This window comes from Aphelocoma coerulescens, chromosome 9 (genome assembly GCF_041296385.1).
Source record: "Aphelocoma coerulescens isolate FSJ_1873_10779 chromosome 9, UR_Acoe_1.0, whole genome shotgun sequence".
NCBI lineage: Eukaryota > Metazoa > Chordata > Aves > Passeriformes > Corvidae > Aphelocoma > Aphelocoma coerulescens.
The window spans coordinates 26,850,487-26,868,219 of record NC_091023.1 but is presented as its reverse complement, the minus strand read 5'-3'; the positions used below and the strand labels follow the sequence as shown (position 1 = coordinate 26,868,219).

The 17,733-nt window shown below is 38.8% G+C and overlaps 2 protein-coding genes across 2 annotated transcripts in view; one reads left to right on the top strand and one right to left on the bottom strand.

The window, feature by feature from the left end:
* The first annotated feature begins 604 nt into the window (after window positions 1–604).
* On the top strand, window positions 605–6,808 carry TM4SF4 (transmembrane 4 L six family member 4). Its single transcript, XM_069024661.1, has 5 exons — window positions 605–1,015; window positions 1,256–1,345; window positions 3,462–3,595; window positions 6,177–6,366; window positions 6,588–6,808. Exons 1-5 carry the CDS (start codon window positions 842–844, stop codon window positions 6,603–6,605), a joined length of 606 nt encoding a protein of 201 aa, XP_068880762.1. The 5' UTR covers window positions 605–841; the 3' UTR covers window positions 6,606–6,808.
* Window positions 6,809–9,361: 2,553 nt separating this feature from the next.
* WWTR1 (WW domain containing transcription regulator 1) overlaps window positions 9,362–17,733 on the bottom strand; it is a 51,449-nt gene continuing 43,077 nt past the window's right edge. Inside the window, exons 4-6 of the mRNA XM_069025007.1 lie at window positions 14,821–14,954; window positions 14,165–14,277; window positions 9,362–13,083 (exon numbers count right to left, since the gene is read on the bottom strand). Coding sequence (XP_068881108.1) covers window positions 12,899–13,083; window positions 14,165–14,277; window positions 14,821–14,954 — 432 coding nt within the window. The 3' untranslated portion in view covers window positions 9,362–12,898. The remainder of the gene's footprint in view (window positions 13,084–14,164; window positions 14,278–14,820; window positions 14,955–17,733) is intronic.

Here is a 17,733-nt window from a genome sequence, read left to right as displayed (position 1 = left end):
TTGATTCATCTTTATCACATAACTTAATTTTTGGTGAAGAGGGCTATTAAATATTAGAACATTTATAATTCACTCTTTCCCGCAAACAGTCTTGATCATGTAGAGCATGAAATCACAAAATAAATATAAAATCAACCTTTTAATCCCAAAAAAGAAGAAACACATGCCCTGAGGCACAGTCTAACATCAATAAACAGCCTAACATCAATAAATGTTTCTCATCCTGCTGCAACCCAAGAACTTTCTTGGGTTTGTGGATGTGTATCTTTATTGGTCTAAAATGGCTCACCTTTTATCAGCTAGCCTCTCTACTATTTCAATTACAGAACTGTCTCATGACATGTAAAAACTTGGACTATGGATATGTTATTAATATCAGCTGACTCATTATGCATTTTTATGTCAGTCCTTGCAAAAGAAGTGTTTTCTAGTATGAAGAAAGATCATGTGTTGTAAAAATGATGATCCAGAACTAAGACAGATATCTACCTATGACCCGAGCCCAGATTATGAAGTGTCTCAGGCACCTTAGTAAAATATTAACAGAGTTTGTGGGTTGTCATAGTAAAATGAGAGGCTGCTCTGAATGTAATTTCATTTACGGACGTTCAGAAAATTGACATCACAGCTGCAAGGCCATATAAAAAACCAGCACAGTGTATTTTGGATTGACTGCAGGAACACTGACGGGAGCATTCTACAGGCTCAGCTCCTCTAACGGCACAACAGAAACGGGATTTTGCAAAGTACACCAAGAAGCTTTTTTTTATAAAGTAGTTCTGAGAACATCTGAGAGATTTTATTTTGTCTTCAATTGTGTTTGCAATTCCTTTAAAGAAGCATGTGCACGGGAGGCTGTGCCAAGTGCCTGGGAAGTACTCTCATCCCTCTGGCCGTGCTCTGCACCCTTGCTAACATTTTGTTGTTTTTCCCTGGAGGAAAAGTGGCTGAAGACAATACACACATTACAGATGAGGTTTGGTACTTTGGAGGGATCTTGGGATCGGGTGTATTGGTAAGTATCTAAATTCAGACATTCCTACCTTCCTCCCATCCCCAGCTATGACTTGCATTGTTGAATTTTCTCAGGACTGCAAATTCCTCTTTGATAAACAAGTAAGTTATAAGTCATCCAAAGGTTTAGCAATAAGTAACTTAACCTAATGATAAGAAAAAAAACCCCCATAGAATTATATTTAAAAGAAGATGTAACTTAAATTTATCCAAATTCAAGCTGTATTTCTATTATTTGTAGATGATCTTCCCTGCCTTGGTATTTTTGGGCCTTCAGAATAATGATTGCTGTGGATGCTGTGGTAATCGGAGCTGTGGAAAGAGGTTTGCGGTAAGAGAAAGGAAACGTGACAAAAAAAGCAAAAGTTAAATTGTTACTGATATACGTATCTTCCTCTCACAGTCATTGTGAGTCTAGACAGATGCTGTCCTGAGTGTGGGACACACAGCCCTGACATTTGTTTGAGTGCTGGGAAGTGGAAACAGCAAGCTGTAAAAATTGTATTATGCCTCTGATGTTCTACCACAGGTACCACAATGGTATGGCCTCACTGGTTTTTGCTAGCACAAGTTACTATCACAACTAAAACTTACTGCTGAAAGATCAACACTTTGTTTTGCAGAGTACAACAGTTCTGTCTTTAGACCTTTTTTGTTGGCAGCTTTTAAAATTACCCTGGCAGTCAGACACTACATTCCCAACTCACTGCAGACCCTCAAAATGAGCTCTATCTCATTAGATTCACAGGAAATTTCAGGAAGGAGTAGACCTCGGGAGGTCACCTAATCCAACCTTCTACTTAAAGCAGTGTGGACCAGGCTCTACGTTGAATTTATAGCTTCCTTCCACACTAGAAAAGTTTCCAAATGATACTTTCAGACACTAGTAAACATCCCAAACACTTTAGTTTAAAAATTAAATCAGAAAATAAGTATATTTCTCATAGGAAAATATGTCCTTTTGAAATAATTTCTTTGGATCAAGTAGATCATTACACTTGTTTAATAAAGGAACAGATTTTCAACAGAAAAAAAAAAAAAGAAAAACAAATAGGAAAAGATTCATGACTATGAGGCTGACCAAAGAGCCTTCCCTAAATTCTGTCTTTGATGCTGTCTTCATGCAATGCCAACAAAACAGGTGGAACTTGGAGAAAGAGGAAATGGAGCCACCTGTTTCTCTTTAAAACACAATATGATCCATTTTCTGCAAGCAGTGAGGAGAAACTAGTTAAACTTTGCAGAGCACAGACCACTCCACAAGTATCCAAGCACTGTGGTTTTGCTGCCGCTCAGCCATGTGGTGACCAGAGGCAGTCACAGACAGTGACCACTTCGAGCGCTGGCTGAGTGTGAGCCAACCTGCATGTGTGTGGCGCTGCCTGCAAAGCAACCTGCCTTCTTTGCTGGCAAGCGTGTTAAGAGTGCAGATGACTGGGAATATCAATACAGTCAAGTGTACCAAGTACACTGTACTATGAGAGTCCTACTGGCCTTATCACCATCAGCATGGCTGAGAACCAAATTTGGTATTGTATGTTAGCTGAAATCCATTATGATGATGTCTACTACAAAAGCATAATTTTTAAGCTAGCCCTATCGGATATATCACCATAAAAATGCATGCCAGCACTCAAGGCAAGTCTTGTGATGAGGTCTGAACAAAAACTCACATTGAACTCGATGATATTAGAGGTCGTTTCCAACCTAAATGGTTCTGACCTGAAAGTATGGCGTTTTTTAGCTCCACTTGTACCCCTTTAATCCAATAAAGGACACTACCTCTACCTATGAACTGTTAATGGCTACAAGTGTTTCAGAATTCAAGCAGGGCATTAGTTCTTGCATGATTTACTTATATATTAGTATATATGAAAAATCTGCAATAGAAAGCCAGAAAAATAAAGACATACTTTCCCATCCATTTCAATTGCACTACTAGAGCTTACACTGGTAAGTACCTGTGAGGAGATAAAGTATAATATGAAACCTAAAGGGAGACTTGGGAAGGAAAACTATAATTATTTGGTCCAAATATAACCAAGATACCAAAGCTAACTTGTAAAGGATACTGTAGATTTTTTAAAAAGATGCCTTGAGTGGTCCAAGACTTCAGTCTTGCTTGCAGTCTCCTGAGAAAAACATCTGGCTGCAGGGGAACAGGAGCCCTGAAACAGGAGGCCCGGGGGGGAGCAGCGCCATCTGCTGCCAGCGTCTGCCTTCTCCTCCTCAGGCACACGGGGCCACCGCTGGTGGTAATGCTTTAAAATACCATAGAGGTATGCATTACACATCTACTATGCAATGAAAACTAATATACTTTAGCTGTTCAGGTGTTGACTATTTGACTATTAACAGCTGAATTTAGGGAACGTACACTGACATTAAGGGTGCATTTAATTGTTTGAATGAGAACCAAAATAACATTCTTTTTCTCTCTTCATCAGATGTTTTCTTCTATAATATTTGCTGCCGTTGGACTTCTGGGAGCCGGATACTGCTTTATTTTGTCAGCAGTAGCCCTAAACAAAGGCCCTAAATGTTACACTGGAAACGAGTGGAAGTACCCTTTCCAGGATGGGTAAGACAAGGCAATCAGGAGAAAAAGATATACATGTTTTAAGTTTGTGATATGATTCAAATTACAAACCCATTGTATAAAAACGGCAATTACACTGTTTGTCTAAATTACAGAAGCTCTTAGAAGTGCCTGCAGTGCACAGCAACACTTCATAAGGTTCAAGAGCACAGATGTAAAGAATAACAAGTACTATCAAAACTACTGAGTTTCAAAGGGGCCAATACAGAGAAATGCACAGACTCCTCCTAGGTTATTCTTGGGATGATAAGCAACATAGGGGGATAAATTCCACTTAGATGAATAGCAATGACACATTGAGACACATCTCAGAGTCCTGAAGGAACTGGCTGATGTAATTGCCAAGCCACTCTCCATATCTGAAAAGTCCGGGCAGTCAGGTGGAGCCCCAGGTGGCTGGAAAAAAGGAAACAATACACCCATCTTTAAAAACGGTAGAAAGAAGGACCCTGGGAACCATCAACCTCTCAGCCTCACCTCTGTGCCTGGGAAGATCACGGAACAGTTCCTCCTAGAAGGTCTACTGATGCACATGGAGGACAGGGAAGTGATTTGGGACAACCAGCATGGCTTCACCAAGGGCAAGCCCTACCTAACAACCCAGTGGCCTTCTATGATGGGGTGGCTCCATCAGTGGATAACGGAGGGACTACAGAAGTCATTTATTTGGACACAATCCCCCACAACATCCTGCTCTCTAAATTGGAGAGAGAGGGATTTGATGGGTGAACTGTTAGATGGAAAAGAAAGTGGATGGATGGTCGCATCCAGAGGGTGGTGGTCAGTGGCTCAGGATCCTTACGGACATCAGTGACAAGAGGTGTCCCTCAGGGATCCCTACTGGGACTGGAGTTACTTAATATCTTTGTTAATGACACAGATGGAGGAGGCCACCAAGATGATCAGAGGGATGGAGCACCTCTTCTATGAGGAAAGGCTGTGAGAATTGGGATTGTTCAGCCTGGAGAAGGGAAGCTTCAGTGTGACTTGATTGTGGCTTTCCAGTAACTGATAGGAGCCTACAAGAAAGATGGAGTGGGACTTTATAAGAGCATGTAGTGACAGGACAAGATAATGGCTTCAAACTAGGAGTAGGTTTAGATCAAATATTAGGAATAAATTCTTCCCTGTGAGGGTGGTGAGGCACTGGCACAGGCTGCCCAGAGAAGTTGTGGATACCCCATCCCTGGAAGCACTCGAGGCCAGGTTGGACAGGGCTTGGAGCGACCTGGGATAGTGGAAGGGGTCTCTGACCATGCAGGGGGATTGGAACGAGATGATCTTTCAGGCCCCTTCTAAGCCAAACCATTCTGTGATTCTATGATTATATTGAAATTTGATGGTATTCAAATAATTAGTAATAATAATATAATAATATAATCTATGTATAATTTTATTTTGGCTATGGCATTTGGAAGCTGCTTGTTCCTCATGCTCTGCAATGCAAACATGTTCGATGTCATGTATATTTATTACTTAACCCCAGCAATCCCACTGCTCAGGATGAAGTCAAAACAAGTTCAACAAACAACAGGGCACAATGTACTACTGAGGAGAGTAGGTGTGGTCAGAACAGAACGGCAAGGGTTGCAGTAAACTCCCCATCACCTCAGAACTTTTAATGCAGTCTGCCTCAGTCAAGAGTGACCTGGCAGCATTTCTTGCATAATACACCAAAAAATTATACTTCAGGTTGAAAAGAAAAAAAAAAAAAAAAAAAAAAAAAAAAAAAAAAAAAGAAAACAAGAAGTATACAGGTAGAGGATTATTTGTTCATGGGCCAGTGAGGGCTGGAAACCAACTCTCTCAGTCTCATTCTGAGAGTCTCTGGAAATATGCTCTGTTTCAAACATAGTTTTGGTTGCAGTCCAGAAATCACTTGACAAGAACACAAACAAGTCAGCACTAAGAATAAGCAGAGGAAATATAGCCAGTGGTTAAGCAGTTTACAATCAAATCAAAATGCGAACGTAAAAATTATGGAAAATACCTTTACTTTAGATGAGGCATCTAGAACAGCAAAAGCTGTTCTTTTCAGCTCAGTGGGAAAGAGGTGACTTGTATAATTTCATGATTTGTTTTGAAATTCAGTTGTTTTGATTTTATTACAATGTACTTCCTTGTTCCCAACTGTACTTTGAGGTACTGGATTGCATACCCTGACCACAGTCCCCCACCCACTCCCACCCACAAAAAATGCCGTCATCAAGTAAAAGCAGCAAAAATGCCTCTGAAAAAACACAGCAACAGATAAAACCCATTTGGCACACACTTGGCTAAGATCTTTTCTTCCCAAAACACTAGAAATGGTTCAATTGTATCAAACATATACTTGCCTCCAATTGTTCCCTTCTGATGTCTTGTTTTTTTCAAGTCACTTGCTTCAATTCAGCTAGAAACTAAAGTCATATTCTAGATAAGTAGCACCAGTGTGACAATGGAAATTCTTACTGAAGCAAACAAAACCTCGGCCATGGCACAGCAGTGACAACTTCTCAGTGGTGAGAGACCCTCTTTTGTGAGTTAATGTAGTCTTCTTCCTAACTATTTTGTTCTCCTGTAGGAACTACCTTGCTGACCACACATTGTGGAATACATGTAATTCACCTGCAAATATTGTCCCATGGCACCTGTCACTCTTCTCCTTACTGCTGGTCATGAGCGGGATCCAGGGAGTGCTCTGTGGCATTCAGGTGGTCAATGGCCTGTTCGGAACCCTCTGTGGGGACTGCAAATGCTGCGGATGTTGTGGGGTGAGCAACTGATGATTCTCCTTTGTTATTTCATGTACTGATGAATTACATACACACCTCTAGCTGACAGTCAGAAAAACTAAACTAGCCTTCCTTCAGGTCCATGTTTTTCTAACATAGCTGCCAAAACCCTACACTGTTACCATTAGGAAATAATAAAATCCTTTGAAAGTCACAGCAACAGGAGCCAGGAAATTACCCCCATGTTTTTATTCTTCCAGGGAGATGGAACTGTCTAAAGAATAGGAATATTGCAGACAACCCTCCTCACCTTGAGAGGATCCCTTCTGCAGCCGCTCCACAAAACAGCCATCAGATGCACTGGCTCGGGCTAAGAAGATGAGAATGAAGGGCTCCTCCTCCCACCAGTGTCATGAAGCCCTGACTCCGTTTCCAGCCTTCCTGAAATCCCTCATCATGGAATAAAATAAGTGAAATACAACTCTCACATTCGTATTTATTTTTGTAAAACAGCTTCCATTTAAAAAGAGGGTATTCTCAGGCAAAATACAGTTTTGGGTTACAATTTCTATTCAGGTCAGTTAGGTAGCTTGTAACTCCTCAAAGCTTCCAATCTATACATGAGCACAAATGCTGTTTATTAATCTTTCTGCAGGAGTTCAATTTAGCTGTATTTGGCACAGTGCTATGAAAGAGATAGGAAAGACAATAGAGAGCTAGCTCAAAGGCAAAAATACCTTTTAAAAAGAACTTCTAAAACTTTAAAAGAAAAAAACTACTTCCCAAAGGAATCAAGGAGAAAATAAGAGGGATTGGAGACATTTGGGGGATTCAAATTAACTAATATGCTTCTTTAAAAAAATTCTGAAACAAATTTTCACAAACCAGTTTGCCAGGCTGGATTTCTCAACGCTTCTCAATATTTGCCATATCTGTTCCCTAAAATTTTCCTCCTGAAATAATGGTTCTGTGGCCTGTGCTTTCAGAAAATGTATTTCATTGACTCTGTATTTACACTAGGGATATTTGATGAACTTAGAAGTACTTAAAAGCACTGAAAGCTCTTGAACAAGATGCAGAAATGTTAAAACAGTTTGATATAGGTACAGAGAATTACACTGTACAAGATGATAAATTGTAAAAAAAACTCTTCAGAAACAGCTGTCTGTCCCACCTGTTCTATTGCATTGCCCAGGAATTTGAGAGTATCCTTTATTTCAACACACACTGTGCAACCATCTCACATCTATTCTTTCATCTGTGGTGAGCAGCTGTCCTGCATCTCATCTCGCATTTGTCTTGTTTGATTTATATGAAGCCTTTGGGAACATGGAGTGTTTCTCATCAGTGTTCAACAAAGGGATGGGTAGCTGCATAGTGTACAGCTTTGATATATCAATAAACAGAGTACATAAATCTTTGTGGGAGATGGGATAAGAAATAACAGGCTATAATACCTAAAATCAAAATCAATGAGCTACTGCTTCTAAGAGCCACCCAGCTACATGATGGCTTTCTAACACAAGCTAATCTATAGTAGATACTGACACAGGGTGCACACGGTTTCATCTTGTGATCCAGACTGTATTCACACCTTGGCCTTCAGGTGTATTGAAGAAGGGTAAATGAGCCAGAACCAGCAACCCAGCTGAACTCACACTTTAAAGTGCCAACAACAGTGTTCCCAAATCTATTCAGTTAAGGCTAACATCTGAGGCTGTCCCCTAGCACTTAATTTCAAGGGAATCACACATCTGCAGTGTCAATTCTGCACTAACTGGAGATTGTTCTGTGTTTTTACCTAGCAAAGCATCCAGTAAAATCAAGGAGAGGGACTAATCATAAATCATCATAACAGAGAATGATGTAAAAGGTCAGTGGTAATTCCGGGAGAGAAGTCACAGATAAAGAGAGTGCAGTGCTAGGAAGGGACAGAAAGATGATGGTAAGAAAAAAAACACAAACAGGGATAACTGAAAGTGTTAACAGACCTCAGGAACCCTGACCAACTTCAAGACCACACTCTGTTACAGTGTGGTCCACTACAAATACCAAATATCAACATACACTAATACAGAAGTAAAAATCATAGTAGCCAAAAGAAAGAATATTAGTATTCTTTGTAAAGTCTCAGAAATGCCCATGCTGGCTGAAGTTTCATTATTCACCCATAAAAATTGGCTGCTGGGTGACTGGGTGACCAGGGTGCTGAGAGCACGGCAACTTCAACATTGCATGGCACTGTTTCACCTGAAAGCTATCATAAAAGGATACACACTGGTTATTTAACAACTCAGATTACAACATGTGGAGTGTGCACATGTGATTTTGAGCCCATGCACTTCAGCAGGACAGAACTGGTTCAGGCCCTGCACAGCTGAACTATATACAGTTAGTTCGCTTTTTTGATTGTCTTCAATAAATAAGACTGCAGAAAAATTATACATTAACCACAGGACAGTGTCACCTTTCAGGGAATGATGCATTAACTGGAGAATCTTTGCAAAAGGTTCATCTCTAAAGGAGGGAAGTAACATATAGAATGTTGAAAAAAAATTTGCTCAGCCCAGGACAAGGGATATTTTCTCACATCATTCCAGTCTTGAATGTTCATCACCTGTCTCCAGTTCAACTTTAGCTCCTTCTTCATGGATTCTGCATTACTCACAGTATAACCAACTGCAAGGCAAACAACGTTAAACCCTGGAGCCATTCCAGCTGTCAGAGAGTGGGAAGGCTGACTTCTTCCACTACACTGATATGGGTAGGGTCTTTGCCCCATATTTTCATTCAAACGTATATTGAATTGAATATACATATTGAATATGTATATGCATATATGAATATCTGAATATATAATATACAATATAAAACTGAACATTTTAATTCAAAATGTGTGCCTTTTTCACAGAATAGTATGTCTGTACCTTTATTCCAGTCAGTGTTTTACAGTTCCCTGGGAAGCCCATGCTAAAACCGTCAAACCCACCCTCTCCCCCAAAGAAATTATTTTAAAAAACCAATATGCATCCAAAATCTTTCAAGTTCATTTGTATTTTTTTCATGTACAAGAACAAAGAAATAATTAAAAAAAAAACCAAAATAGAATCAAACCCAGGATACAACAGTTTGATCTGATTGCCTCTGATACAATCTATTGCAAGGTAGTAAAAACTAAGAACAAATGCTCACATGTCATATAAAAAAATGAAAGAAGTAAATAAAATAGTTAAAGAACTAGCATGTACATGGATGTATGTATTAGGAAACAACTTTATTTGGACAACCACCCATATTTTTCTGTAATTAAAATATACATTTAAATCCTTTCCTTCCCCCAAACAGCATTTGTTGTCAAAAAGTCAAACCCAATCCCTCCCCAAGTTACGTTCTAACAGTATTGCCAGAATACAAACTGTAATTAACAATGTCCCATTACTTCTGTATCATCAAGACTTACATATGCCCCCTCAGGGATGGTCACAGCAAAACTGTCCAGCTGGCACGCTGGTTGTATTTATATGACAAGTAGACAGTGTACAATTTCGTACAGTAAATGCTCAAAACCTGAAATAGTACAGTGAAATATTGTCAGCAACAAGTTTATTTTCATATTACATACGCTTTGAATACTGAAAAGTTCTGCCATAAGCCTGTTTAAAGCCAGAAACTTTTTTTAAAAGATAACTTCGAAAAACAGATTTTATTGTCATTACATTTCATCTGATACATCCTCTCCATAACAAAAATTAAAAGCTGACAGTGTAAAGAATCACTTTTAATTTAACCATTATTTGTTTCATGACTGAGTAAAGATCGAATCCAAGAGATTCTGGCAGCTGTTTCACCCTGAAGTGTTGCTCTGCAAAACACCCTCCTGTTTCAGATCTGTTGCTGGTTTACTATGAAGGTAACATGGAAACACAGTTTATGATTGCTTAACCCTTTTAAGGTCTTTGCACCAAAAGACTCAATCAAGACACTCAACCAGAAACACAAATAAAAAAGGAATCAAGCTTGCAGCTTCACAATTCTGATAAATACCTGATGTGATTTCACTAAAAGTTGCATTAGTTTTCTGGGTACGAAGAACAGCCTTTGGCTGACAACAATGCATGTGGCTGGGCAGGAATCAGCAGTAGCTAACTGACAGCAGCTGCAAGCCCAACCTGCTCAGAATATCTTCTGACAAACTTACATGTTCAATGGTGAAGAGTTACTAGCAAATGAACAAACTGCATTCTCTAAACATAACATGTTGATGCGCACTGTCACCTGGATCACACCAGCACTCACATCCACAGCTGCTGAGGGATCATTCCAGCACCAATGGCTGTTGGCTCCCTTTTGCCAATTGAGCAGTGCTGGTGACCTGGCCTTGCACGTTGGCCAGAAAATCTCTAATTCTTCACCAACATCAGTCATGGCACTAAAGAACAAAGCCTTAGGACCATCTGTTTTTCATTCAGGCTGACAACCTGAATAAATCTTCAAAAGAGAGAGATTAAACCTAATTACAGTAATATTGATCAGCCCTGCCCGGTCCCCTGTTTATTGAAAAGAAATTTATGCTATCTCAACAGTTAGCAAAACTAGCAAAAATAGTTTAAAAAAAACCCAACAACACTAATAACCCCTTGAGAGAATAAAAGAAACACAATGCCCATTCTGCAATTAAATTCTGTGCAGACACAACTCTGCTGTTATGTCTCTTCTTCTATAAAAAAACCCAAAAAACATTTTTAAAAAGCTACTTTTCACTATGTAATAAAACTTCACAACCGTAGGCCTTTGCCTAACATCTATTTTTTCAAAATTTCAGTGTGTATGCTTTTTATTTTCCATCCTGTGACACCACATACACTTAGCAGTTCATCATGGACATGGTCACTTACTATATTGAATGCTTCTGTTATGTTTTTCACTGAACACTGGAGATTCATTTGCTATTTATCCCTGCCTGCAGCCATCCTTCACAGCAAGGATCTACATTTACTACCTCATCATTTGTCTTCCAAACCTACTCTGTATTCCCATCACTCCATCTCTGACCTTTTCACCTACCTTCACCCAACCAGATGGAAAAAAGTCTTTAGGGGGTCAATACTCTGATGCATCAGTAAGATCTTGTTAAGTGTTATCAGACCTGGCAAACACACATTTACACTTAGTGCTACATCTCCTCTTTACATAGCCTGGATTAAGCTTAGAGAATAGTTATAATGCCTTTCATAAAAATACCTATTTTTTAATGTAAAATGCTTAAATCCATTAATTATAAATAAGATAATTTCAAAATATTTAAGAATTTTCAGGACTTCATCTGCATTTCAGGGGAACTGCAGGCTTAACATCCTTGATGCCTTCTCAGTCCCAAACCTCTGATAAGGAAGTTTTGTAGGATAGATAACAGGTAAAAACACACAGCACATGCCCCATGTCGTGTGCACCAATTGTGGTAAGTGAACGACATAAAAACTAAGCAGCTTTTACCAGGTAAGTCCCAATGCTGCTTTAGCAGTGCCCTGATAAAGTTGCTGGGTTTTTTTCATGTATACGACGACATGTATTTTGACACTGTCAGTTAAAAACATTACTGAAAACAGTATTAGGAAGGTTTTTCCCCCTAGGTATGAGATTAACAAGCTGTGCCACATTTTCCAGAACTGATTTTAAAAGAGTGTTTTTGCACTTAAGATTCTTGCCACAGATTTTTTATATATAAAAAATTGCTTGTTCATGTGTTAAAGTTACAAAACTGCAGTGCTTAATATAACAAACTAAAAAAAATCTAATTTTTTAAAAATGCTTGTTTATAATACATTACTTTGTTTTTAAAACGCAACAGTCAGTACCAGCCTGGTTTATTTTGTAACAATATTGTAGTGTAAAAATGTTGCTAAACAATTCTGGTACTTTGAGATTGGAAGTAATTATTTTCTGAAAACTATACAGTAATATACTTAAAAAAAGAAACTGCTATAGTATTGTTTGTGCCTTTAAAATATGTCATGGGAATTATTATGCTTGATATGGATCAGACTTAAACTGTATTCCATACAGAACAGTTAGTTACTAAGAAGTAAAAAAGATTTTAAGGCTTAAGTAAGTTGATAAAAAAAAAGCTTCTGATACTATTGTCATAAACATAATAATAAAACTGCTCTCATGTCCAGACGCTTTGCACCTTTTTTGAACCAAGTGACCCAGTAGTTAGCTTTTCTGATTCACAAAGGGTCTGTGGTATCAATCAGTACCCAGGAGATCAGTCAGGGATATGCACAAGCATCAGCCTAAAAGTGAAGCATTTCTGCCTGGTTTGAAAAGGTAAAAAAGTACACAGATGCATAAAGTAGTGTGGGTTTTTTAAAAGAAATATATATGCATGTATTTTATATTTAAATTAGTATCAATCAAATCCAGACAGATATTAAAATGACCATAAAGATGATGTAACAAAAGTCAATAAGGCAGTATGTTGTATCTCTTGAGGATATTCAGATATTCTGTGTCTATCTCAAGAGGAAAAAGAAATCTGCATTGCACTGTAGGCCCAATAAGCATTGCTTGATTACAGCCAGGTAAGGAAGGGCTCATTTTTGTTAAGTACTGATTCCACGTCGTTGAGAATAGGGATCAAGTCTTCTGACTCTAGAGTCCCAAGATCAACATTTGTCCCTGGAAGACAGTCGAGGAAATCAGGGAAACGTGTTTGTTGTGGATTTATATTCATTGTTGTCTGTGTTACAGTTTCTCCTAGGAAAAGTAAAGAAGAACTTTTGAAGTACCAAACTCTTCCTGTGGGTAATTTAAAACAACAGAACTGACATAAAAATTCTGATTCCCCCTTTCCCATGAGCACTTGTGAGCACTCCTATTCACGACAAATGTCATCTAAAAACCGTTATTTAGGTGCAGAGTACATGTTCTTCTAAGAATACATTTCACATCCTTGCTTTGATCTCAAAAGCACAAAAGGTCCTTTCCAGCAGTGCTCAAAGCACCCCTCTCTGGCCTTCCACTTGGGAAGCAGGACAGGTTCAAGTTTGTTTCCTGGTCTGCTCAGGGGGCAGCAAAGGACCCTCATGTATGCCTCCATCCTGATCTCTGCATCAGGGGCAATGCTGTCCATAGGAAATAACTGAAAAAAGTGCTTTACAGATACTTACTTCTGTTAATTACTCTTTTTTTTTTCCCCCATAAATTAATAGTAACAACCATGAACACCTTTAATAGATAAAACTTTCACTCTCTGCATAATCCTGAATTTCTGATGACTTCAAAAGGAAGTTTAGGTGAGGAAGTGCTGAGAATTTCACTCTCTGAAAAAAACCTTGATTTCTTAGTAATTTATTTCAGTATTTTAAATACCATGAGGACACCAACATAAAATGAACACATATCAAAATGCACATTAGCTAAATACATTCTGTTTGAAGGCAAATCCAACTTTGCCACTCTAAGAGACTTACAAACAAGACTGATTTCCCAGAGTTAGAAAATGCAGTGACTTGTACATGTAACCCAAGACCAGCCTTTTACTCCCCTTACCTTGGACAATGGTATGAAAACAGAAATTAAGGCTCACATTTTCCAGGTTTTACTTATTCTGTTTAGTATCAGTCTGAGGTAAAAGGGCAGAATCTGGATCTAAGTTAAAGCTGAGAGCCTTCTGGGTACTAAGCACTTTTCAGGCATTTTCTCCCACAGTCTCAGTCTGTTCTCTTGCATAGGAAAGCCAGAGATTATCGTTCAGGTATGCAATGATAAAACAATACCAGTCATAATACAAAGTTATTAACTGGACTATAGTTTAAGCTAAATGAGAGTATTCTACCTGTATCCATCTCATCTACGTTGCTGAGGAAATCTTCAGGTGTCGTTGGTATACTGTAGCATCCTAATCCCAAGCCACTGTCTGTACTCTGTTCCCTAGAGTGGTATGGGCCACTATAAATTGAAACATGAAAAAGACTCAGTAAAGATGCTCTGATAGACACAGTTCCTGAGCAGAGTTGGAAGAGAGCACAGTAGGTTACATATTAAAAATATATAATAAGCCTCATTCTCAACTGTTGGCCACTGATCAGCCAACATCATATTTGGGTCACACCCACCCAAATAACAAAGCAATTGAAGTGAGGCCACTCTTCAATTTTGAAATACACACATGCATATATAACTCTCTAGCTGAAGTCAGCTCTGACAGCCTAAAAATTTGCGTGTATTTATACTTAGGTAATGTACCTATTCTACCTAGTCTTCTACATACACTAACAACAGAATTAAAACCACCTGTTACAATTTATTGCTTTTGCTAAGACTCCTTCTTGACGCATAAACTGAAAGATTTCAGGTCAGCTACTCAGCCATAGCTCCTGTTTACAGTAAGTAAACAAAAGAAGACAATATAGGGACTATTTTAGAGAGACAGCTGTAACAGTCTAGAGAAGGCAACAGAAGCAATTGCCTAATGAAGAAGAATGAACTTGCCTGTTCAAGAAAGGATCAGATCCATTATTTGTAACAGGCCTCATGTCCTGTGTCATGGCAGGAGCATTCACAGCTGTCTGAACTGGGACCATGTTTTCTGAGTCCATAGGAAGTTGTCTGCATAGAGCAGCTTCCTGAAAAGACAAGTAAATATATGGGAAAGGTTATTCCAACAGCTCAGAAATATTGTGGTCTTGTAACAAGTGAACATGTAACATATACACAGAAAGAAAGTAATTCTGAGTGATGTCACTGATGAGTATTTGTTTACACTGATATGAAGAAAATCATGATGTAGACAGACAGTGTCTCTCATACCCACCTGTGCTATCTTAAAGCACCACAGAATCTGGCTGTCAGTTGTACCATGTCTGGCAGCCAGTCCTGTAGTTCAGCAACCATAAAGTACTTAACGTGTTACAAGAAAACCGTTGGAACCAAGACTGTGACTCAATAATCTTTAGAATGAGCACTCTGCCTAATAATAAGCATTTGCCTAATGACCTATCTCATCTGCTATCTGCAGGATGACAAACAAGCAATCAGAGCCAAAGGAAACTTATTTCGCAACTCTTCCTGAAAGATAAATTCTTCCAGCATTATCTCTGCAACACACCCATGACATCTAGTGGTACAGAATTCTATACAGAGGTTGTATATCCAATGGGATGTTCCAAACAAAAATCCTAAAACCTTAAAATAATAAAGCTGTATTTGTTTTTAACATAATTTATTCAACTTATTTTTTTAAAATGTAAGAAGCAAAGTAAGTATTTCATTTAAATCCTAGTAGAAAACTTTTCTCCTCTAAATCAATCATTCAGTCTCCCTAGTACAGAAAGGATTAACAGGTTTTTGAGGCTAAAATACAATGTTTTACAATGTTTTCAATTAATTTCTTTCATTGACGAGGAGTGGTCTGGTCTCTGTGAATAATGTAACACATATTGGTGCCCATCAATACAATGTTTCCTTTATAATAAAATTATCAATATATTCGTTGATAAATTATAATTTACATTAGATTGTGTCATTATTTAGAAAGTGTTAAGAACAAACAGTCTTAAGATTCTTAATGTATGATAGTTATGTTTATGATTAAATTTGTCAAGTGACTATTTTAATGGTGACATTTCTATTTAGAATTTAATCACCTGGAGTCTGTGAATATGTACAAACCTCAGAGATTGGGAAGGTGTCTTTTTTAACTGCCTACATGCAGATATTTTCAGTACTTTTTAAAAAGATAAGAATGACATCTACAGCCACATGAGATTTAGACAGGCCTTCCAAAGCAAAACACTTGTAAGCTGAAAAGCCTCCAGCACCCTAAAGAAAAACTCACACTACCAGTTACATAATCGAACTTCCTGTCTCTTCTTTGTTGCAAGAAACACCATATTTATTACAGAGTTAGTTGATCTACTCTCCCTTGGGGAATGGCACGTCACCTCCCATGTCTTTATTTCAACATATTCCATGTTGCTTGTAATATTAACTCCACGTGTACTTTTAAAATGTGGAACAACAGACTCTTGCACACTGGAGTCAGATTTGGCTGGGGAAGAGTACTGGCTCCGCCACACATGACATATGTTCTTCTGCTGTAGGTCATTTGTTCAGAAGTCACACTGCAATTTTAGTACTGCTACAGATGTCAGATTCCTTTGCTCCTTTGACATTATTACAGCAATGCTCAGTAGTAATAGATCACCTACACAATGCCCAAAGCTGCATGATACTCTCTTATGCCCTGTTCTCTATTCTAAGCATGACTACAAGCTTTTTAAGAAGAATATTTGTGAATCTCCTACCCTAGGATAAAAGTCTGGCAAAAAATACCAGAGCTCTCCTGCAGCCCTGTGAGCGGCAGTATTACAGGCTCAGCCATGCCAGTGAGTTCTCAGTCTTTGAATGCAGGAGGGTCCCTCCCCTTTGGCCAGCAGAGACCATCTCTAGCATTCAGCTAACAAAGGACTAAATGCCCTTAATGATCTGCTTGGCACTATGACATACATAAACCCAAAGAAGATTTTCAAAATAAGTAACAAGATAAAATAAACTGAAAAACCCCACAGTATTCTGATATCACAAAGTCATGTCAAAAACTTCATCAGTGGTTATCTTCAAAACACTTTAAAAGCTTAACAGCATTGCAGTGAGTTGAATGATTCACTGCCTCAGAACACAGTTCTTATATAAACCCTTTTTTAGCTATATATGCCAGACAAGCCCAGAAATTTATTGTCACACTTCCTGGACCTCTCCTTGGCAGAACTGATCTGAGCTCCATCCTTAGTTGCCAAACCCTCATTTCCAGCTGGGGGAGATGAGTGAGAGCATTTTTATAGGGGGTTTACATTGGTAGCTGCAATTCCTCTTCTGCCAGTCCTCATCCTTAGGGCGGAAAGCAAGAGATGAAGACATTGGCTGTGTCACCAGTAAATCACATCCTGGGCCAGTCTATGCAGTGGAAGGAGCACAGCGGGGCATTTTCTGTTCAGGTTGTAGCAGGCCAGTGAAGGCCTTTCCTGTGAGGACAAAACAGGGGTAAGTGTTCCTCTACCGGTTCTTCAGCCTCTTCTGAGCCCCTGTAACTTTCTGCAGGTGATTTATGCAGTAGGATCCCCTGGACCAGAGAGAAGCCTCTGAGAAGTGTTGCCTTTTTGGGACTATTTGTACCCTTCCAAATACAGTGCATAACGGCCCTGGTGCACACAGAGAAGTGCTGGGGCACGTTCCCTGCAGGACGTTTCAGAGATTTTTGACTGACATTACCTCTACTGACTTCCATTTTCAAGAAGCTCTTAAGCAGCAAGCAGATTCTCTCTTTTTCCTTTGGAAAGCTGGCAAAACCAAATTAGTATAAAAGAACATTAACTCTTTATAGAATGACAGAACTGAGCTAGGAAA